We start from the raw sequence: 24,512 nt of genomic DNA on the forward strand, positions 1-24,512 counted from the left end.
GAGGTCTATAAAATAATGAGGGGCACAGATCAACTAAATAGTCAATATCTTTCCCCAAAGGTAGGGAAGTCTAAAACTAGAGGGCATAGGTTTAAGGTCAGAGGGAGAGATACAAAAGTGTCCAGAGGGGCAATTTTTTCACACAGAGAGTGGTGAGTGTCTGCAACAAGCTGCCAGAGGTGGTAGTAGAGGCGGGTACAATTTTATCTTTTAAAAAGCATTTAAATAGTTACATGGGTATGATGAGTATTGAGGAATATGGGCCAAATGTGGGCAATTGGGATTAGTTTAGGGGTTTAAAAAGAACAGCATGGACAAGTTGGGCCAAAGAGCCTGTTTCCATGCTGTAACCTCTGTGACTCTATGAGATGCTGTCAGACCTGCTGAGATTTTCCAGCATTTTCTGCTCTTGTTTCAGATTCCAGCATCCGCATTATTTTGTCTTTAACTTAGTCTCTCTCTCTCGCTCGCATTGCACTTGGTGAAAATTTAAATCTCTAATTTTTCCTGTTCTGATGAAAGATCACCTGAAACGTTAACTCCGTTTGTAGGTGATGCCTGACCAGCTGTTTCCAGCATTTTCTCTTAATTTCAGATTTCGGCAGCCGTCGTATTTTTCCTCCCAAGGAAGCGTTAGATCGTCAAAAGTTATTTCATTTTAAGGGATTGCACATAATCAAAGTCAGTGAACGATTGTGTGAAAATATGCTCCATCACAATTTTGCTGGGAGTCAGCTAGGGTTCCTGCAGAATGTCTGTGAAATCCACCCGTGAAACATACCCCAGGGATGCTGTCCTCCTGCATTTGTGTGAAATTGTAATGTTTTGCTACCTGCAGTGTCCCCGGGTAGGTGAAGGGAAAAGATCAAAACTCTGGTCTTTTAACCCCTTTTGCAAGATCATCCCGAGTTCACAATACGTTTGCTGACGCATCACATCGCATTGGGAATAAATAAATACACACACACACACACGCTGGGGTGAGATACAATTCGGATGACAGTCAGATTTCCGGGCTTGCTTGCACAGGCGAGGAATTGGGGAGAGAGAAACAAAGCAACGCCACTTAGATTGGGAATGAACCTTTAATGCCAACTCGCTCAATGAACCCCACCCCCAGCATTTTCCAGTTGTTTACCCTTTGGCCGGCTTGATGCAAACAAATGAAAGTAGAATTTACTGTGGTGCTTTGCTTGCAGCAGCCAATAAAACCTGCTGACATTACACTGTATATGGAGAGCAGCAGCAGCAGAGAGAGAGACAGAGAGAGCCGGTCAGCCAAGGGCACATGCTCCAACAAGCCAGCCCAGCCGCGGGGGCTCCTGGGAGTTGTAGTCCCTCGGCTCGGGGGCCGCAGCGGAAGTGAAGGGAACGCCGGCACGGCGGCGAACTACAACTCCCGGCGGGCGGCGCGGCCGCCCAGCCGGCAGGAGGAGGTGGCCAAGCTCGGGGGCTCGGCTGCGGGAGACAGCGTCTGTCAGTCACTCAACTCGGAGAAACTTTGTATCTGTCTTGACATTTACCCCTGCCGTTACTTTGTAATTATTTTTAATAACCTTCTCTCAGTTTTATTTGTAGCCCCTCTATTATAACTCTGTCCTCCCAGTACACACACATACACCCCCATTTCTCTCTATCTCCGGCCCCATGCAGTCTGAGTCGGGAATCGTTCCGGATTTTGAAGTCGGAGAGGAATTTCATGAAGAAGCGAAAACGTTTTACGAGCTGAAGAGTCAACCACTGAGCCGCAGGTTAGTCAGTGGGTTAGGGGATTGGGGGGAGGGCTTGAAGAGGGTCTTGGTGCTGAGCTGGACATTGCAGACACTGGTCACTGCCGCCCTCTGCCAACCCCACAGGACAAGGGGTTGTCCAGCGCTGCCTGGGGGAGGCGACCATCCACTGACACCACCCCCCTTCCCCCCCCCCCCCCCCCCCCCACACACACACACACACATTCTCAAATGTCTCTTTAAACTCGTCCCAAATGTCAACACATTCCCCACTGCGCCGGCCAATAGTTATGTCTCTCTCTAAAAATTGTGTGAAACAACGTGTTAATTCTGAAATGTCTTCCTTTTTAAAAAAAAGCAAATGTCATTTTTGCACTGGTGTGTGTGTGCGTGCTCTAAATGGACATTCTCTCTGCATTCGGCTGAAGTTGTAAGGTTAAGCCAAGGAGGCAGCCCGGTGCATTGCTTGCTCAAGCAGAAACTCGCTTCGTCCTTTACAGCTACCATAATTTACCAAGGCTCTGTCAAAATAAGAGAAAATCCCCGTCCAACGGCTTGTGGAAGCGTTTTGTTGTTGTTGTTGTCCAGATGTAAACAGGGAAGTCATATCTGACAGCTCGAATAATTGGTTGATATTTATCAGATTTTGACTTGTGGAACTGGGACACGTTGCATATTTGCAAGGGTGTATGTTTATTTTGTAAACTTGAACTGCTACACGTTTGGGTGTTACAGTAAAGACTTCGGATGGACTGACTCTTTTTTTAGAGGACACTTCTTGTAAACAGTTTGCACAATTTATTTTTATATTCATGCCTTAACGCTACCGAAATATTCATCTGGGTGCACCAACAATTAAACCATATGGTGAGCACAAGATGCTGTGACTAGCCCTCTCGGGGTTAATGTGTGTATAGTCAGGGTGTTTCCAGGAGATCCTTTATTTGTTTAAGTGACATAACAGAAAATAAGTACATTTTGGAGGATCTGAACACACACTTGTTTCATGATTAATTGCAGGACTGGCTAGCTTTTATATTTGATATCACTGATCCCATATTATTCGATCCCTGAACATGTGATGTTCAAAGATGTACAGGCTAGGTTGATTGGCCATTCTAATTTGACCATAGTGTCAGGGGATTAGTAGGGTAAATATGTGGAGGTTACAAGGTTAGGGCCTGGGTGGGATTGTGTCAGTGCAGACTCAATAGGCCAAATGGCCTCCTCCTGCACTGTATGAATTCTATGGTCAGAACCATACAAAAGTATGATATGAGGGATGATTTAATATTATATCTTGCCCCAAACAGTGCTGAGTGATTCCATAATCCCTATCTCTGCAGTTCTAGCACATCAAGTTTGAATGGAAGTGAATAATTAAACAACAAACAACAGGAAGAGGCGGTTCTGCAAGTATCCTCATCCTCAATGATGGGAATGACCTGCACAGCATTGCAAAAGACAAAGCTAAAGCATTTGCAACTATCGTCGGCCAGAAGTACAGTGTGGATAATTCATCTTGGCCTCCTCCTGCAGCCCCTAGTATCACAGGTGCCAGTCTTCAGTCAATTCAGTTCACTCCATGTGTCCCCAAAAAGGACATGAAGGTGTTGGGGTTTTGATAACATTCCAGCACCAGTACTGTGTTCCAGAACCACCTGTGCCCTTAGCCAACACTGGCATTACCTGGGCAATTTTCCACTTTGTCAGGTATATTCTGTCCAAAAAAGTGGCCAATTCAACCAAAATGATGGAAGGTGTTCTTGATGATGCTGTTAAGCTACAATACAGCAATAACCTGCTCACTGACACAGTTTGGGTTCCACCAGCAGCACTTAGTTTGGAACACTGGGCTTCTGACCTCAGAGGCTTGGTCAAAACTCGCACGAAAGAACTGAACTGAAGGGGAAGTGAGAGTGACTGCTCTTGACGTTTGCCTGAGTGTGGTACCTTGACATCAAAGTGGCATTTGACTGAGTCTGATATCAAGGAACACAAACAAAATTGAAGCCAGTGGGAATGGGAAAAACTCCTCCAATTTCTGCTGTCTTAGCTAGCACAAAGAAAGATGTTTGTGGTTGTTGGAGGGCAATCATCTCAGTCCCATGACATTACTATTGGGGTTAATCAGGGTGGTGTCCAAGGACCAACCATATTCAGCTGTAATATCAATGACACCCCCCCCCCCCCATAATAGCATCAGAAGTAGGGATGTTTGATGATTTCATAGTGTTTGGTGATGTTTGCAGCTCCTAAGATAAGATAATAAAGCAGTCTGCGTCCTTATGGAGCAAAATCTGGACAACATTTAGGCTTGGGCTGACAAGAGGCAAGTAACATTTACACTACATAATTGCCAGGCAATGACCATCTCCAAAAAGAGAGAATCTTATCAATTCCTTGTGATATTCAATGGCGTGACCATTGCTGAATCTGTCACCATCAACATTCTTGCGTTACCACTAACCAGAACTGAGATTGGGCATTCTGAGTGAATAACACACCACTTTGACTTCCTATACCTGTTTGCCATCTACAATGCACAAGTCAGAAGTATGATGGAATACTTTGGATGCGTGCCACTCCAACAATGCTCAAGAAGCTTGATACCATCCAGGACCACTAACTGGCACCCCATTCACCAATTTAAACATTCACTCCCTCCATTACTGATGCACAGCTGCAGCGTGTACCATGTACTGGATGCACTGCAGCAACTCATTAAAACTTCTACTTCAGCACCTTCCAGACTTATGACCTGGACCATCTAGAAGGGCAAGTCCAGAAGATGCTGGAAAGACCACCAACAAGTTTCCCTTCATGCCACACACCACCCTGACTTAGAACTATATCACTGTTTCTTCACAGTCACTGGGTCAAAATCCCAGAACTCCTTTCCAGCACTGTGGGTGCACCTACACTAGTTGGACAGCAGCATTTCAAGAAGGTGGCACAACACCACCTACCTCTCAAGGGCAATTGGAATGAGCAACAAATGTTTACCTTGCCAGCAATGCCCACATCCCATGAAAGAATTAAAAAAAGGAATGGATTTGGATGAAATATCTGTTCTCCCAATCACTGCTATAGAAAATAACAATACATGTTTTTTTCACCACTTCATTAATTATCAGTAACTCATTCTGGTTCTGTTTATTTATGAAGAGAGTTTTTGCAAGAAACGTCTCCTGTCCTTTCAATATTGTCCTGCTTTATTCTGAAGCAGATTGTAGCCAAATCTTGTGGAGACCAGAACCAAATCCACAATCTATCCTCGGCCCTAATTACTCAGTATAATAATCTATCCATTTCAGATTAGATCACATTGAATTTTAAAGCACCATGCTGTTTCATTTGTGAAATTATGCCTTCAGATCTGTTCATCTGACACTTTCAGTTATTTCTAGGGCAGATGTGATTAATTAACGCAAGTGATTGTTTTCCTCTACCTGTCCCCAGAGACAGGTGTACTTTTCCAGATTATTTCTACACCTGCTTCTGGTAGCTTAATCTTCAGGTGGCAACAATTTGTTCTTCTTGAAGCAAAGCTTTTCTGCAGTGCTATATTTTGCATCATTATAATGTACCCAAGCAAATTATTATGTAAACTAAAATGATTTGCTGCAATAGAGTTGTTTAAGTTTGGTGCAGGCAAAAGTGAAATATTTTACAGAAATTTTTAAAAAGCCTAGTTTAGTTATGACCTTTTTAATTCACTCAATAAGTTTGTGGAGTGTAGGAACGCGGGTTGGCCATTTAGCCTTGAAATACCTTCACCAACAATAAAGTTGTACTTCTGAAATAATCCTGAGTAACAAATGTCATTGTAAGCAATTAATTTAATCTTACCAGGGTGGAAGAGTCAATTACTAGGGGGCATAGGTTTAAGGTGAAAGGAGCAAGGTTTAAAGGAAACGTATGAGGCAAGTTTACACAGAGGTGGTGGATGCCTGGAACTCGCTGCTGGGGAGGTAGTGGAAGTGATATGATAGTGACTTTTAGGGAGCTTCTTGACAAATACGTGAATAGGATGGCAATAGAGGGATATGGTCCCCGGAAGTGTAGAGGGTTTTAGTTCAGACAGGCAGCATGGTCAGTGTAGACTTGGAGGACTGAAGGGTCTGTTTCTGTTCTGTAATTTTCTTTGTTCATACTTTTAAACATTAGTTTTTGGGTTTAAATTTTCTTCACTTTTGTCTGCTGCCTGATCTCTGTTTCCTCTTTGACATTTAATTTGCTGTTGAAATCACCTTCTTTCATTTCCCCAGTACTATCTGATTTCATCCCTACCTCTGTTCCTCTTTTGTTATAGCCCCAATTCCTGTTTCAAATGCCTGATTTAGAGTTCTCCAGAGCTCTCCATTCCAATCTTCCCGCTTCCATCATTCAGAATACTGTTTTACCCATCACCCATGTCAATTCTAACAAATGAAAATCTTGCTTTAAATCTACAGTCTCATTGGAAAATTCCTGCATCATCATACCTCTCCACCAGCCTATTTTTCTCCACTCCACCATAATTGCTTACTCCTTAGCCTTTGTTGCCTTCGTCTTTGAAAATTCTGTTGTTATCTCCCTCCTTGCTTCAGAAATTTCTTTTTGCCCCTTTTCCATGTGCTTTTGTTACCTGCCTTGTAAAGCTTTTTTTTGTACATATTGACCATTATAGAACAATAAGTAGCTGCTGTTTAAGTAGAATTACTTAAGTTATTGAATGTTCAAAAGGAAGAGTGTTGCAGTTGTGTGAAATGGCCACTGTGTGGCTTTTTCTTTAGTCTGGGCAAATTCATTTGGGTCTGAACAGATATAAAGTTGTCTAATTTAGGTTGGAAGAAATTTGGGGTTTGGGCCAAATCCATGTAGTTCTTCTCCTTTTAGAATATGATATTTAAATTTATCTAAGGCAGTATACATGTTCTTCAATATATATAGGTTTGCTTTCTGTTTAGGTAGAACGTGCCGAAGTTATATCTTCCAGACCTTTCTATGTTAAGACTATGTCATTATTTGATGAAAATTATTGTGGATTAAGCATTAAATATAGTAATCTATGGTGTTTAAGCAGTTTCTATTGTTAAAATATGATATTTAATAAAATATAATAAATAATTAGATGTTAGTGCGGGTTAGCAGAAAAACTTCTGATTTACTGTTGTTTATGGATAATCTTTTATATATTGCTAGATCTTGAGTAATTTTATGATACACAGATATCCAGAAGCTATAATCAGTGTACATTTAGTGTGCTTACTAAATAAAACATTGGGGATTAACATGAATGATGTAACACCTATTGCTAAACTAAGATTGAAGGCTACCTGGATTTATTGTCAGTCTCTCAGCAGTCAAGCAGCACAGAATTAGTTTATAAAATGCCTGCCACTTGCTCTGACCTATGAAGTGCTGTGGCAATTTACGAGGCCCACGTTACTTACTGTCCTGTACTGTAATAAAATGCAGAAAATTATCTGCAAATTTCTCAGTACAAGCATTCAGTTAAGGCCTCCCAATGTGTAACTGAACCTATACACTGAAATAAATATCTAGATTGTACAACCTGATCAGGGTTGATTTGAAATTTTTGTATACTGTGTTTTACAGATAGTTATCCCTGGATATCGAATGCACTGCAATTTGACAATGATTACAAATTATAATAGCACACTTTTTTGAGGACAGTCTTAGAAAATGGGTGGGAATCTTTTGTGCTCTCTATACTTTCCACTGCATTTAATTATGGTAAAGTAACATTTTTGAATATATTAATTTTTTGTTAGCTTCTCCCAGAGTAAGATGTGTGCAGAGAACTCATTGGAATTATTTGTTTGCATTTGGACTTAGTTTTGTATCTAAAATGCTAAAAAAAAATGTCAGGAAGCATCTGAAAACATATATCAATCTTCCTAAACTTACAATTTACTTAAGATGCTGTCAAGGATAGAACAGTAAAACTTAGCATCATAGAACACAGAAGGAGGGCATTCAGCCCACCGTGACTGTTTTTGCTTTTGTAAGAGCTACCAAATTGGTCCCAAACTTGCTCTTTCCCCATAGACCTGCATATTTTTTAGTCTTCAAGTATTTGTCCCTTTGTTGAAAATAACTATTAAGCATGCTTTCATTACTCAGTGCATTCCAGATCATGACAACCTGTGAATGATTGATGAGTTTGTTTTAAAGCAATTACTGTTCTGTATTGAACGTTGCAACATAAAATGTTATCAATGTATATTTGCAGCAATATTTGTTTCAACTGAGCCTCTGTATAGTTTGATGTTGAGCATTTTGGATTGGAACATGTAAGATCATTTCTCAACAGTAAGAAGACTGTTTCAGGATAATGGAACAACTAAATGTACCCGTTAGCAAGAATATTTAAAACCTGCAATTTCATTCTCTTTGAGAACTATAATGTTGTCTAATTGTAAAATACTGCAGTTTTCTTTAGGCATGGCAATCTTCTGAAAGCTAAATCATTAAACCAAAACGTATCTTTGTTTACAATCAGTTGAACAAAAGCTACCAGAGCAGACTCTTGAAATGTATCCAGTGGATGGTCAAAGTTGCTTTTACGAATCAAAGCAAGTTTTGCATCAAATGATGCCAAATTAGAAGTTGAAGTTTCATTGCTGCCTTGTAAACTAAATTAGCAAGTGTAGTTTTGAAATTTTAGTCATAATTGAACAAAAATCACAGAACAGAAGGGAAATAATGGTTTTCTTTGCTCAGCATTTGGGCTTTTCTCTGTGTATTGTAATTTTACTTTAGTATCTGTATTCAGATACTGCAATTGTGGGTAGTCTGCTGACATTGTACTTTGCTTCAGAGTAAATATTTAGGCCTAGGCATTGCACTGAGAATGTATAATGCATATTTTCACATTGCACATGTAATGCATTCATAAAGTTAGCATCTTTTTTTAAAATGATGTTACTTCTGTAGGGTGAATGATGTAGGTTTTCTGTTCTGGTGGTGGTGTCAGGATGATATGCAGCTTGGACTAGAACTTGCTGCTCATGTTGTGTGGTAGGTGTGAATGTTTATGCTGGGATGGAGTGCTGAACCATCAGGTTGCTTTCTCTCAGTGTCGAGCTTCTTGAGGGTTATTAGAACTGTATTCATCCAAGCAAATGAAGTACACCCTGTCGTATCCCTGACTTGTGCCTTGTGGATGGTGGACAGGTTTTGGGGAGGTAGGAGTTGAGTTACTCTCTGCAGAATTCCCAGCCTTTAACCTTACTCTTTTCATGGTATTTATGTGGCTAGTTCCTTTAGTTTTCCGGTCAATGGTTACACCCAAAATTTTGAAGGTGAAAATTCAATCATTGTAATTCTTTTGAATATCAAGAGCAGATGGTTAGATTCTCTCTTGTTGGAGATAATAACTGCCCGGCATTTTAGTGCTGTGAGTTTTATTTGCCATCTATCAGTCAACATTGAATGTTGTCCAGATTATGCTATTTGAGGGCACAGGCAGTTTCATTATCTCAGGAGTTGCAATTTGTATTGAACATGATGAAATCATCAGTGAACTTCCCCACTTCTGACCTAATAATGGAGAGAAGGTCATTAATGAAGCAACTGAACATGGTTGGGACAGGATGCTACGCTGAGGGACACCTGCAGTGATGTCCTAGGACTAAGATAATTGACTTCAATCAAGTACAGCCATCTTCCTTTGACTGTTGACAACACCTTCCATCATTTTACTGATGATGGAGAGTAGACTGTGGTAATTGGCTGAATTGCATTTGCCCTGCTTTTTGTGGACTGTACAAACCTGGGCAGTTTTCCACATTACTGGTTAGATGTCCGTGTGATAACAGTACAGGAACAGCTCTTCCGACCATCCTCTGTCAACTATAGCTCTGCCAGAACTATATCCCACATTTATGTCTTGCCCTTTCTTTATCCTTGGCTTCTCCACTTAGCTCGGGTTTTCCAACACCTGAACTAAAAATTTTCACCCTTGTGTCTAAATCCTTTAATGCTCTCACCCTATCCTGTCTCTGTACTTTTCTCTAGCCCTGTAATCCACACTTTAAACTCTGCCTTCCTTATCCTGGCCTCCTGTGAATCCCCTTTATAACACAGTTGGTGGACTTCCTTTTCTGTGCCTGGGCATCAAACTCTAGCAGTATCTCCCGAAGCCTCTCTGGCTCTATACCATCCTCTCCTTGATTAAGGCACATCTTGAAATGCCCCTTTGACTAAGCATTTGGTCACCCCTTATAATGTTTCATACTGCAGGGTTAGGAGATCAATGCAAATTAAGAGGTTGGCAACTTTGCACATTAGCTATCCAGTAGTCTTTTCGATTCAACATCCACCTCTATGGCAAATTGTATTGAATTATGATGTTTTGTGCAATCAGTCTTTCAGAAACTTTGGGACTACCTAAATCCATGCTGTGTTGAAGCCTTGATATCCACAGAGAAAATAGACTTTTATCCCATCAGTTTGGGTATGATAGGAATTTGGCCCTGGTCTAACAGTTTTTTTTTGGATCAAAGTCAATGTTTAAACACGTTAATGATATTTATCTTCTTTTAAGGTCAGCATTAAACAGGTTATTTAAAATAAATTCTTGTTAAAACAGCAAAGAAAGAAATGTCCTATAAACATATTAAGAATTTGTCTGTTGGGATTGCCAGCAATCATTTCTAGGCGTTAAAAGGTGCTAACGTACTGTATCACTTTGTGCCTGACTTTACATTTCTTTCTATATGGTGACGAGTGAAATTGTGACAAAAAAATTGAAATACTACATTATCCTGATGTCACATGACCGAGCTGAAGGAATAATATATTGTAAGCTGTACTGTATTTTAGATGGACATTAATAAGGCCCTATCTGTATGTTCCACAGCATGTCAAAGATCCCAGATTTTTCAGTTGTGGTGAGCAAGGAGTTCTTAGTGTATTGGCCAACATTTCTCCTTTAATCACTAACCAGACACAACTGGCCATTCATTTCGCTGCTGAGTGTGGAATCTTGTGCAAAAATGGCAGCTGTGTTTGCCCACATAGTAGTGATTTTACTTCAAAACTAATTCATTTTAGTTTAGTATTTTTGGGATATTGCTGATATAATAATTATTCAATACAATCTAAGAGCAAGATTACTTCCCTTTCTTCTAACTTGAGGAATACACAATTGTATGTGCTTGAGGTAATGCTGGAATTTGTAGTTAGTTGATTTTTATTTGTGCTTTTGATTGGATATATTTCCTTGATGTTGGGGGCAGCCATGTTTTTGGCCATCAGTGAATTAGTCATCCTGTCTGTACCAGCTGGTGAAGCAATTTTGTGCACTTGTAAACTTTGGGGAAAGTAGATATGATATAACGATGGTACAGTTGATTCTCGGATTTTTTTTGACTGCTGAGGAATTCATTGTGCATTAAGAATTGATTGATTTCTGCAATGACTCAAGAAGCCCAACTGGAAAGGAACCTAATTTATTACAGATTGTAAAGTAAAACCACTATCCTGGACTACACATCCTAGTCCTTGCCTGGGACTACAGTTCAGCAGGCCCAGTCCTGGGCCTGTCTTTCAAAAGGTTTAGATAATCAATTCCAGCTGAGCAGGCCATTGCCTGTTACCAGGGGAACTCGTACTCAGTGAGCCCCACCGAGAGATCAATCAGCGATTTTCCCCATGGACCTTGCGGGTGTTATCACAATTTCTATTTTGTATAGACCTCTGAAGTATTGTACATCTTGGCTACTCTGTTTTACTCTTGTTTGAGTGCCCTGATTTAAAATTATATTAATTAAAGATTGTGTTTGATATTTCATATGCATATTTTATGCATTCTTGTACCAACACTGAAATTAATTACGTAGGGAAAAAATAAAACGGCGGGTGGGATTTTCCCAAAGTTCTGAATTCACACAAAAACTGGAGTAAATCCCACTGTTTTTTCAGTGGGATTTTCAAAATGAATCTCCCACACTCTGTACATCATAGAGAGCCCCAGCGTGAATTACACTAACAATCAGTGGGTGGGGCTTATTCCTGGAGACACTGACAGCATAGCGCTGAGTGGACCACTGCACATGCACCAATCTATTGGCACCAAGATTGGCGCATGCACAGTAGCTCCACACTGCCAGTCTCCCAATCGTTGGCCAATTCGGTCATTGTTTTCCCTATCCCCCCAGCAGTTCCCATCACCCAATCCCACCACCCCACCTCTCCTTGATGGCCAGCCGCAATCTTTAGCCTTCCTCTCTCCGTCACTGATCCCAGTGCAGAGTGGCAGCAGAACACCCCCCACCCCAGTGATCTTCCCGCTGTCCCCTTTTGCATGGCCCGGTATCTGGTGGGAAATGCCAAAGTGACAATGCCAGGAATCTGGTGGCCAGATCTGCATGGAGGCTGTGGCGCCCAGTGGGAAGCCTACTATGTGGCCTCCACTGATGTCTTCCTGGACAACTGGCCCCATTATTTATTCTTCAGACGTCTTTCTCGACAATAGGTCATGCATTGACTCAACTGTGCTTGTGCTGGTTGTACGTTTTTACACATTAAGCCTTGCAATAAATTAAACTTGCTGCACATTAAAACATACAGGAAGTTACCTTTTCAAACAAAGAAAATTACAGCACAGGAACATGCCCTTCGGCCCTCCTAGTCTGCACCAACCATGCTGCCCGAATTAACTAAAACCTTCTCCCTTCTGGGGACCATATCCCTTCATTCCCATCCTACTCATTTGTCAAGGCACCCCTTAAAAGCCACTACCGTATCTGTTTCCATTATCTCCTCTGGCAACACGTTCCAGACACCTACTAGTCTCTCAAAATCTGCCTCGTACATCTCCTTTAAACCTTGTCCCTGACACCTTAAACCATGCCCCCTCGTAATCAATGACTCCACCCTGGGAAAAAGCTTTGACTACCCACTCTGTCCATGCCTGTCATAATCTTGTAGACTTCTATCAAGTCGCCCATCAACTCCGTTGTTCCAGTGAGAACAAACCAAGTTCCTTCAACTTCTCCTCATAGCTAATGCCCTCCATACCAGACATACCTGGTAAATCTTTTCTGTACCCTCTCTAAAGCCTCCACATCCTTCAGGTAGTGTGGTGACCAGAATTGAACACTATATTCCAAGTGCAGCCTAACTAAGGTTCTATAAAACTGCAACATGACTTGCCAATTTTTAAACTCAATTCCCCAACCGATGAAGGCAAGCATGTTGTATGCCTTCTTGACTACCTTCTCCATCTGCATTGCCACTTTGAGTGACCTGCATATCTGTACACCCAGATCCCTTTGTCTGTCAATACTCTTAAGGGTTCTGCCATTTACTGTATAAATGAGAAGGAGCTCACCAGAGTATAATAATGAAATGATTGCTGTATTAAAAGAGTGGTTAAGATCAAACTTCATCGGAATTGAAGATGTAGGCAAAAGTTTGAGGTGAGTGTGTTTGCTGTCAGGTGAGCCATAATTGCTTTTATTGAAAATTCAGTGATACAACTTGATAAAATTTTTTAATGCTCTTAGGAAGTTTTATTATTTGTACAAATTTTTGTAATTATTTATATAGTATGCATTTTAACTGAAAGGATATTTTAATATTATTTAAATTAAAGATTGGAATTTTTTTTGTAGATGTTTACCCATACTAAGTTGAATGTAATGCATTATAGGATTTTTGGAAAGATGTACATATAGTCATGAATTTAAAAAAAAATTGTTCAATTAGTTCACCAATATCTAATGGTCTTGCTATTTACAATGATGATATGAGGTGCACGTTAGTGATGGGGAAACCCAGAGATCTGGGCGCAAGGTGTGGGGGAGGGGGCTATGGAAGCCCTGCCAGTATTGACAACAGGATCTCTTTAACATTTCTGTTCTTCAGACTTCTGCCTGACAGCCACACAACATACAGGCTAGCTGGCTGGTAGGTAGGATAATGTGGATATGCCGGCGTTGGACTGGGGTAAACACAGTAAGAAGTCTGACAACACCAGGTCATATGCTCTGTCTGAGGCCAGAACTCTCCATTCACCTGACAAAGGGGCTAACCTGAAAGCTCGTGAATTTACTATCAAATAAATCGGTTGGACTGAAACCTGGTTTTGTCAGACTTTTTACTAGGTAGGATAATCAGAGACAGAAGGCAGTCATTGTAGATCATTGGGTATGGTTCTAGAAAGGGGGAGAGATTGAAGCTTGGTGGGGTGGTGGTAGTGATGGTTGGGATGGGAGGTGGGGGATGGTGTGGGGGGGGCGGTGCTGCTGGATCAAGGGGTTGGAGGCGGTGGGTTCAGCGATCACAGCAATGAGAAGAGGCTTGGGAAGGAGCATTCCAATTCTCTCTGGTGGATAGGTGTTTCTGTAAAAGCATTTGCCTACTGGATCAAGTTCATTCTTGGGCTTCCTGAACCTTGGGAAACTTGAACGGCAACAGTTAAATTTAATTACAGCTCCTCTGCAGCTCACTGCTCACAGTCCAATGCTGTGAGAGCAGTGGCTGATATCTGTGCTGTGGGTAGAGGTTGAATCCTCTGATTTTTAATTTTTGACCTCCCTTTTGGAGTCCAGTCTATTGCTTTTTGGAGCAGGGCCATGGTATATTTTGTAATATATTCTTTGATATATTTCTGTAGATAAATGTGATAGTGCAGTTCTGTCTAACTGGAAAGGAGATTTGTTATAGTCTTTACTGCTAATAATGTCTGGGTTTTATGGATCTTATGGCTTCAAAGCCTGGCTAGCGGAAATAGCTCACTTAGTTAGATTTGGTTATATATACAGTAAATGAATAGGATCTAACGAACCAAAAAAATGGTGGCGGAGAAAGCTGTTGCTGAAGCTCTGCTCTCTATTTGGATCACATGCATCTTCTTCATGCATTCCTGATGACAGCATGCTGTACATCTATGAAAGATCCTCAGGATTGAGCTTGTCCTGTACCGAGCTACACCCTGAAATGGCTCAGCTACTTCACAGATTTCCATTGTTCCATCATTTGTGCCATCAGCTGCCTGTGCCCTATGCTCTGAAATTTCTGCCCTATTCTCTGCCTTTCAATATCTTTATCCTCCTTTTGTGTTGCAGTCTTGCTCTTTGACCTGCTTTTGGTCATCTGTCTTAATATCCCCTACATGACTTGGTTTTTGCATGATATCACAAATATGTAGATTCAAGTTGGTGTGGCTGACGCGATGAGAACCCTTCAGATATGACTTTGCACAGAATGAGTCATGTGTTATCATGCTTCAATTGTATGTTTTGTTGCCAATCAGTGTCTAAATAGGGTGAGAAGATGCAGCAGGAGAAAACTATCTTCAGAACTTTCTTATCAGAAACATTTGATACTTTCAGCAAACCAGAGAAGAGGGATAATGTTCTGTGAATGACCTAACTGCAACAAACCACATTTCTAAGCACTAACGTGGAATGCCTTTGATATTCCATGGTCACCCCTTCATTGTGCCATCTAAATTAAGCAGTAACACCTGCACTTTTTAATATCTCTCATGTCATTGACAGTCAAACACGTAACATTCTTGCAGCTTGATTTGCCATCTGACTTCAGTGAAATAACAACCTTGATTCATAATTTCCATTTTCACTTCATTTTTGCAAGCTGGTTTGAACATTTGTGTGGAATAATATACATCATTAACTATTATTTATCCCTTTCCTTTCCCTATTTTATTCCCATGTGTGAGAACCCTTTCCCCCATCCCATTCAAATTTCCTTCCCTATTTTTGCATGTTTCCTACACTACAAAAGTGACTATACTTGGATAAAGCACATCACTGGCTCCAAAGGGCTTTGGGAATATGAAAGATGCTATATAAATGCACACCCTTTTATATTTGATACGTAATTCCCCAGGCATTGATTTTCTACCACTGTCTTAGACAGTAGCTGTTCTTCATGTTTGAACCTATGCAGTCAGCATGCTGTTCTACTCTGAAGCGTGCCATGGTGAGGTCTTGTGAGATCTTTGCAGAACAAAAACACTGTGCAGCATGGAGTCTTGTATCCAAGTTAAAATTTGTTTAATCTGGTTTGGTTTATATACATACATACATACATACACACACAAGTGGCCACATGAGGCTGCTATTACACTCCTTCTTCTTTAATGAAAATGTTACACAGTGCTCAAGTTCCATACAACTTGTATACATTTCTTGTTGCAAACCAAATTTAACCACTGATTTCCTATGCCTAGGAGAATACGTTCTTTCTTGTCCCAAATTTTCAGAACTTGAGAAAGGACCTTGATCCATCTTGCCCTGAGTCTGAGAAGCTTTTTTCCAATGAAGACTGATTTTGAACTTGACTCTTAATTGAATTTTCCACTTTATCAGACAAATCAGATTCAAACTTGGATCAGAACTGGTTTCAGGTATGACTTGTGTTGGAGAAACTATTGGTACAGTACTTGTATCCGAATCATCTGATTCATCAGACTCATTCGATCCTTCTGAAATTCCACCTCCTTTATGAACCTCGCATGATCTACATAGACAAACCTAACCTTCCCGCTACAAAACAGATGATCAAATATGTGTGAAAATCATATTTTCATGTCTCATCCTGGTAGTGGCTTCAGCCACTTATAATGATGATCTTTTACCTGAACCTTTTGGTTCAACTTCAGACTTCCTTCTCTCGCTCTACTCCATCATGATTCATTCTTTCTGCCTGGATGGTTTCTTTTTTACTAACTTTGCTAAATGTGGCTTCAGAAGTAAAGTTCTAAGTTGTCTTCAAAAATACAACTGAGCTGATGATCTGCCGGTAGTATTGGGAGGTATGTGAAATAAACAAAAAAAATTGGCAGTTTGTAATTGAATGACAACTGATATTTCTTCCAATTTGTATTTAACATGTTCTTAATGAGTATGCTTAACAATTAGCAGTATGTGATCTGCTGCTTCACTGGAAGCAGGGTGATTGAGTGGACTTGTGTTTCATGTGCAAACACTTGAGCAAAGCTGAGGTTTATTGTTAGATGGAATCACCCCTGCGAACCTATAAACAGCGAGCAAAAAATGCAAAATATCTTGGATCTCGCTAGTTATTGTTGAATTCATTGGAAACCTCTCAACCAACTTCAAACTGTCTATTGCAATGAATAGCTGCTGCACTTCAAATTGTGCAAAAACTATGTGCAACCTCTGCCATGCTCCTGTTGTCCATTTCCATGGTTGCAAAGGTGCTGATGGCAGGAGCTTTTCTACTGCTTGACATATTCTATACTTTTTTACTGTGTCTTTAATGGACACGTTATGTCCTGGCCACCAAAGATAGTTTCTTGCTCATCTCTTTGTCAAACTCATCCCTAAGTGTTGACAAGGTAAACCATATGGCAACTCCGATCTGCAACATTCAGGAATTACAGCTGTTGCTTGCCACAAAACACAAGCTTTATCAATTGATAACTCATTTTTGCACATCAAAATTGGCATCATTTCTAAATTCAGTACTAGTTATCCACCCATTTGCTAAACAGACACACAGCCTTGCCTACAAGTTGTTCTACTAGTCTAGCAGGTCCCTGTGAGTTGTTCTACCATTGCCGTCTGTGATGTGCAAAAAGAAAAATACTTCCCTGATGGGGATGGTAATCTAGACATTACGTTGCCATTACAGTGATCTTCTGAATATCTGTACTTAATGCTATACTGATAGAAAAACCCATCGCTGCATTTGGATTGCAGCTAAAGTGGATACTGGAGACTTTGGATTCAAATTGGCCATCAGTGGCTTATGATCAGCAATGACCATATAGGTATTTATAAAATCTTCTTACTTCAAAAACCATGAACAATGCTTCATGTTCTATCTGAGAATAATTTTGCTCATTGGCAGTATGTGTAAGGCAGTCAATCTCTTTTCATTCCTGCCAATGTATGAGAGATTAGAACACCTATTCCAAATGGAAAGACATCACATGCTAGCTTAATCTTTTTAAACACATAGTAATGTGCAAGCATTGTACTGTCTACCAGTTGTCTTTTACACAGCTTGAATGCTTTGATGCATTCCACTTGTCTAATTCCACAGAACAACCTTCCCCATGATTTATTCAGTGAATACAATAAGGTTTCAAAATTTGTATGAGTTTACCATCATAATTTGCTAGGCCTTAAAAATGAACTGAGATTAAGGATTTCTTAAGGATGTGGCACATTTCTTACAGATTGAACCTTATGCTTGGTGGGAAGTAACCCATCTTTGTTTACTCTGTGGCCCTTCTCAGAGTTTTGAAACATTTCACATTCATGTACTTTGCCCATTGTCCATGCTTTTCCAAATGTATTTTTCATTCTGACAGGATGAGTCTGTCTGTTTGGAGCTGAATTAAGTATGTCATCCAAGTTGCATACTGCTGTACAAATTCCTTGCAAAATTTGGTTCATTACCCATCGGAAAATTCCGGGGGCTGAAAAAATGCCAAATGGCAGTTTATGAAACTGAAATAAACCTATGTTTGTATTAATAGTCCAACATGATTTAGATTCATCATCTAACTCATGTTACAGATAGGCATTTGTGAGATCTGACTTTGAAAAAAGATCTGGTCTCCTGACAACCTTATGAACAGATCTTCCATGTTCAGCAAAGTGTCAGGTGGATTACATTCTAGTACCTGATTTACTGTTACATTATAATCCCACCATCTGACTTTGATACTGTAGCCCACTTTGTTCTACTTTAAAGATAATGTTCTCAGACTCAAATCTTTTTGGTTCTTGTTCTATTTTCTCTCTTAGAACATAGTGTAAAGATTGAGACCTGCAATAAACTGGTCTTGCATTCCTCTCAACAGGCAGGTCAGTCTTGTATCCTTGAATCAGTTTGCCAGTTTCACTGAATACCTGAGGGTACTTACCAATCATGTCATCTTGTGTTGTGAATTTCGCTTCATCACGAAAAAGCATGTTCCAATGTCGTTAATCCGTTGCTTCCTAACAAAGCTGGTTTCTCACCCCTCACCGCTGTGGTGGGCAATTTTGCACATTACTCTTTTTACATAAGTGGAATCAACACTTCCAAATTATGGGAATTTTGTCTTCTGCTTAACCACATACCTCTATTTATGATCCCTCCAGCTAACATTGACTCAACTTTTCACAATACATTGATTTCAGAAATAACGCTAATTGACCCATGTCTATTCAAACTCTATCCAATACTACTTAGTCTACTGTACCCTGCAAGTTTCCAAAAACATGCTTATGTTTTGGATTGTATGGATCTCAACCAACTTTTCATCGATCTGCTACTGTTTGAGTACTGTATGCAGTTACTATTATATCTGCCAATCAGTGTTTTCCCTGTTTGCATTCCTGTGATGATCCTCCTTGCAGCTGTAGCACTCTGTCTTCCCAATGGACGGTTCTGTGCCCTATGCTGTACCACTGCAACTATTAACTGCTGTCATTGGGATCTTCTGTGGACAATATTGTCTGGCAAGTTATGTGGAAAGTTAACTTGGGCAATGTTGTCAACTTATGTGTCTTAAACTGCACACAAATCTGTCTCACGATGTTTGTACCATTTTGCAATCTCCAGTGACTTGAGACAGTAATGCTGCTCAAGATTACATGAAATGTGTGACAGCCACATTGCTTTTCACTTTGTAGGGGAGAGCAAACTCTTGAGCGCTTTGTACACTTCTGAGCCTGTTTTAGTCAGCAATATTGCCCTTTCCCTTCCTTCGCCGCTTGATTAGCAGCTGGATTATCAGGATTTTCACAGATAATATTAGAAGTGAAAAATATCTCTAGCCATTCTACTCACGCACTGAAAGAGACTTGTTCATGGCCGTACTTTCTTAGTTACCCAGTAATACCTGTTGACACAGCCATTTTGAAGGTCAGTCCACTTGCCATGTCCACCTGCTTATTCAATAAAATTAGGTTTTAAACTCACAAGTTAGTCTGCTGGTTTGCTGGAAGCTTCACCGAGACAAGTTTATTTGGCAAGGGAATCTGCAGTCCCACCTCACCATCAGGCTGCAGCATCTTTGCAGGACAAAAACATTATATATAGAATGGAGCCCATTGCCCACATAAAAACTGGTTTAATCTGGTTTGGTTTAGTTACGCACATACACAAATGGCTAGAAGAGGATACTTGATCTGATTACAGCTCTGCTACACATGAAGTGTTCAGCTGGAGGTCAGTGAATGACCAAGAAGGCTAGTTGTTTCCTTCTTTCCAGTACAGTGGGATAGTGGTTAACACTGCTGCCTTACAATGCCAGGGTACCAGGTTCATTTCCAGCCTTTGGCAACTGCCTGTGTGGAGTTTGCGTGTTCTCCCTGATGTGAATTTTATTATCCTGCCTACTGTGGGAATTGGAGGGGTTGAGGGGTGGACCATGGAAAGATCCATTGACCAAGGGTGGGATTTTTCATTTTTTGGGGCAAGCACTGCTGGAAAATCCTGCCCTTCATGTCTGTGTGTGTGTTTCCTCCCACAGTCCAAAGATGTGGATTGGTCATGCTAAATTGCCCCTTAGTGTGGGTTAGGAGGATTAGTGGAGTAAATGCATGGTGTTATAGGGATAAGATCTGGGGGATGCTTTGTCAGAGGGTTGGTGCAGACTTGATGGGCGAATTGCCTGCTTCTTCTGCACTGTAGAGATTCTATGATTCTGTCATCCTAGGCCAGTGGTGCCGAAGTGTAATAATTATGATCATGTAAAGCAAGTAAACTTGGAACAGACCAACTGCTTTCTGGTTTTTGATATCCTTCTATACAGGTCAGCGATGTTTTGGAAATCTGTGCTTGACCATTTGTCTTGATGATCTTGGGTTCATGTCGCACTATCTGTAACCCCCATGACTTGTCTGGGTTTGCTAAACCTCAATTACTGCACTGTCTGGAGACAATACACATCTCTTTAACCTGGGGCTTAATGCTCCTTCCACTCACATTGTTGGCTACTTTAAGACTTGAATAACAGGTCAGATGTAAAGACTCACAATCTAATCAGTACTCTGTAAGGTGTCTGTGCTGTTATATGCTCTGTCTGAGGTCAGAACTCTCCATTTGCCTGATGAAGGGACAAACCCCAAAAGCTTGCAAGTTTACTATCAAATAAATCGGTTGGACTTAAACCTGGTGTTGTCAGACTTCTTACTGTGTTGACCATTTGGTCATGCTCGTACGTGAGTGTATGGACACCCTGAGCACAAAGCTACCTAACCATTGCTAAGGTTAAAGTAGGAGTTCAGTAGTCATTTGTATTGGAAACTTTTTCCTTGTTTTACATTCCTCTACTTGTGCACCGGTGTCATTACCATACTTGTGCAACAGTCTCTGATGAGATTGTCTCAAATAAGGCACTTAATTGCATGACTGAAGTACTGTTGGGTTCTTTTTGTCCAAACGAGTCTGAGATGTCAGTTGTCTGAAATTCAATTTAAAATGTTGAAAGGAGGGTATTTTCAAACCACATAGTGTACTAATTAGATTATGTGCTCCAAATAAAAGGAGTGTAATTCAGTAATGATAGATGAATGGAAAATCCACTTGAATGGATTAGTTTGAGCATGCATTCTAATGGTGAAGCATGACCCAATTTAGGACAAAATTCAATGTCAGTGTTTAAAAATTAATTACCATGAATATAAGTGAATATAAATCAATGCTCTCTGTCAGTGGCACCCTTCAATATACAATCAAAATATCCCATAAGTTTTAAAGAAAATATATGGGAGAAACAACGATAATGATTCACGATTTCTCCTGCAAAAAGCAGATCACTTTTTTTTTAACCAGCTTGTTCTAATTCAGATTGTCATGGCCAGCGTCATTTAGCTTAGGCAATAGCATCTCTCTCTCTCTCTCACTCTGCTTTTCTCTCTCTTTGTCCCTCTCCCCCCCACCCTCGTTTTCCCTCCCTTTCCTCCTTGAGTTTCTTCATGTCACTGTAGGCCTCAGTAAGGAGGAAGCCTGGCAGTTTTTCATTGAATTGTTATTTCTTTACCAATTTTGACCTTTAATCCTCAGATTACTTCTGAGATTATGGACCGACCAGTAAAGTTGAAAGAAGGAGGATAGGGCAGATGAATGCATAGCTGGAGAACTGGTACAGGAGTGTGTTCTGGTGAGGACCTATAATGTTTTTTCTGGGATGGTTTGCTGGTGCTGTCAGGCAGGCATTATCTGATTTGCCAAGGAAATGGGTATGTAAAATTAGAAGGGAGAAGCAAGATGCACAAAAGATTGGAAGAAAAGATGGGGTTGCAGTAAGATGGAATGAACATGGCCTGAAATAGGTATATAGTCCATGTATGTTAATGCACCAAGTGTGATAATTAAGGTTAGTGAGCTGCTGCCACAGACAGTCAATTGGAAACATGATGTTGTGGCAAAACTGACCTTGCTTAGGAAAGGGCTGGATTGAGTACTAAATATTCCTGGATACAAGGGCTTGGATTTTCACATTAGGTGTGTGAAACGCAAGTCCCTTTCTCAACTTCTAGAACGTGCACCCATTTGTAACTGACTTTGTCCAAGATTTTCATTTTTTTCACACAGGCTTGGGGTTTGTGGGCTATGATGGAGTGTAGGTGCAGAGGCAAGCTGGTTATGAAACTGAGCTGGTTTTCGGAGCCTATTCCTAATGTTGTTCCTTCAGATCCCCACACTACCTTACACCCACCATGAAGCCTCTATTGTTATTCACCCAATGTTCACCCTGTATGGTCCTCATATACCATGCAATAGCAATGGAAATTAAATACCTGTTTTAAAAAATTAAATTCTTACTCTCTAATAAAACTCTCAAACAAACATTTCTCACTGAAACTGCAAAGAAAAGAACTGTACTCCAGAAAGTTTAATCTTCTAAGTAATCCTTAAGTTCCCTAAGTAGTCCTTAAATTGTCTAAACAACTATGGAATCAGAAACCAAATCAAAGTCACATTGTTATTACAGCTTCTTAAAATAATCTGTCATTCCTCTGAGCAGCTGTGTCGATAGAGCACCTACTGAACGAGGTGAGCTGCAAGTTTTTGGAACTCAGCCAAACATTCATTATGGCCACAGATGTCAAAACATTAGCTTGCTGCTTCATAACTTGGAACTGAAAGAATATATGGTATTACATTTCCACTTCAAAGCATCTTGCCCGTCAATCAATGGAGCGCAAGATTTTTTTTCTGAGTCAGAGCACTCTGCATATTTAAATCAAACCACAATAACAAACATTACAGGAGGGCTTTCAGAACATTTTTCTGGAATATTGAATGCATTGGGGAAATTTCTGTCATGGAAAAGTGCACATCAACACTTGCACAATGCTGGCCAATGTAATGGTCAACTTACCTTTCATTAACACAGCAACAGTGGCATTTGAAGATATCGGAAGATTAAAGCCGTGCCTGTCAAAGTTTCACCCTATCCTGAGTGGATATCCCCCAGTTATCATAAGCATTCTTTAAACCTTCCAAAACATACACCAGGATGTATAAATAGGGGTGTGGAGAGACGTATAATTTTCTTGCGATCCTCACAATGGAGATCCTGACCTCATGGTGCTTGTGAACTTTACACTGAAGGCCTCCTCAACTCGCAACCAATAGGACACGCTAAGATGGCACAAGGAAGATGGAGGAAAATAGTTTCACCTGTGAAATGAAATTATGCCCTGCATTTTGCTAACCCATTCCGCCTCCATTTGGAGATGAAAATTCAGCCCAATGTATTTAGGAAAGATAGGGAATGAAAGAATGGAGAAAGGATGACAAAATTGATTACGGAGATTATTGCAGAACTGGAAAGGGTGCCCTGGAGGGGTTAAAGTAAGAATTGTTTTTTTTAACAACCAAATACAGTTGGATTACCATACACCACTGGAGTGAAAACTAAAGGATGTGATAGGAGATGAATAGAAAATAAACCAATCATGGCACAAGGGAAAACCACAGTGAGTAGTTACAATCTAGACTGCATTGCGTGAGTGTGTGGTAGAAGCAGATTCAGCTGTGGCTTTCAAAAGAAAGAAATTGCTGGGCTATGTGGGAAGGCTGGTGCTTGGAACTAACGGAGTTGCTCTTTCAATGAGTTGGCACAGACACGAAAGGAGGAAGGAATTTTTTGTTGTCCCTCCCCCCCACCTTGGTGAGATCTTCCAGTCATGCCAAACTCAACGGACATTTGGAAGGCTCGCTATATCACTGTGAGGAAAGTTGCTACAGCAGAGCCAGAAGATCCTGGCTGACGAGGGGAATAGCCTCCTCCTATGCTGTGCAGCCATTCCCATAATGCTACATTTTGGCTGAAGGATTACAATTAAATCTGTTGTATATAATTGCAAGCTTGACAGGAATCCGTGTTCAATGCATAATATTTTGCTGAGTTGAGAAAGGGATTTAATGAGCTATCTCATCATTTTAAGAGGAGCCATTCTCATTTGTAAACATAAATGCAGTGTTTTTAATTTGCTCTTGGGTTGACCATGTGATTTGTAGGGTGAGAGAAAGTTTATTTTTGAATTTGACTGAGATAATTTGATGTGTAATTGTGAGCATACATGACATTTTCAACTTAATTTTAAAACATTAGATATACTGATATTTGTCTGGTTAGCTTGAGCGCCTGATGTGTTACAAATCTTTTTTCTCTGTTAATGAGTTTAATTGGAAAGATAATTGCTGCATCATACAATGGAAAGCAGAAATGGATTATTTGTCTCCGAGACCTGCTAAATTTATCTGACTGTGCTTGTGAAATTAGTGAAAAAATATTTGTTGCTCATTCAGACTTTTTTC

The 24,512-nt window shown here is 40.4% G+C and overlaps 1 protein-coding gene across 2 annotated transcripts in view; it reads left to right on the top strand.

Annotated features, from left to right (window-relative positions):
- The first annotated feature begins 1,444 nt into the window (after positions 1 to 1,444).
- Positions 1,445 to 24,512, top strand: part of LOC145339059 (microphthalmia-associated transcription factor-like) — a 261,551-nt gene continuing 238,483 nt past the window's right edge. For both annotated transcript variants that reach the window (XM_080183484.1, XM_080183499.1), the window contains exon 1: positions 1,445 to 1,751. In XM_080183484.1, coding sequence (XP_080039610.1) covers positions 1,648 to 1,751 — 104 coding nt within the window. In that variant the 5' untranslated portion in view covers positions 1,445 to 1,647. The remainder of the gene's footprint in view (positions 1,752 to 24,512) is intronic.

Source organism: Carcharhinus amblyrhynchos, chromosome 3 (genome assembly GCF_965287045.1).
Source record: "Carcharhinus amblyrhynchos chromosome 3, sCarAmb.v2.hapA, whole genome shotgun sequence".
Classification (NCBI taxonomy): Eukaryota; Metazoa; Chordata; class Chondrichthyes; order Carcharhiniformes; family Carcharhinidae; genus Carcharhinus; species Carcharhinus amblyrhynchos.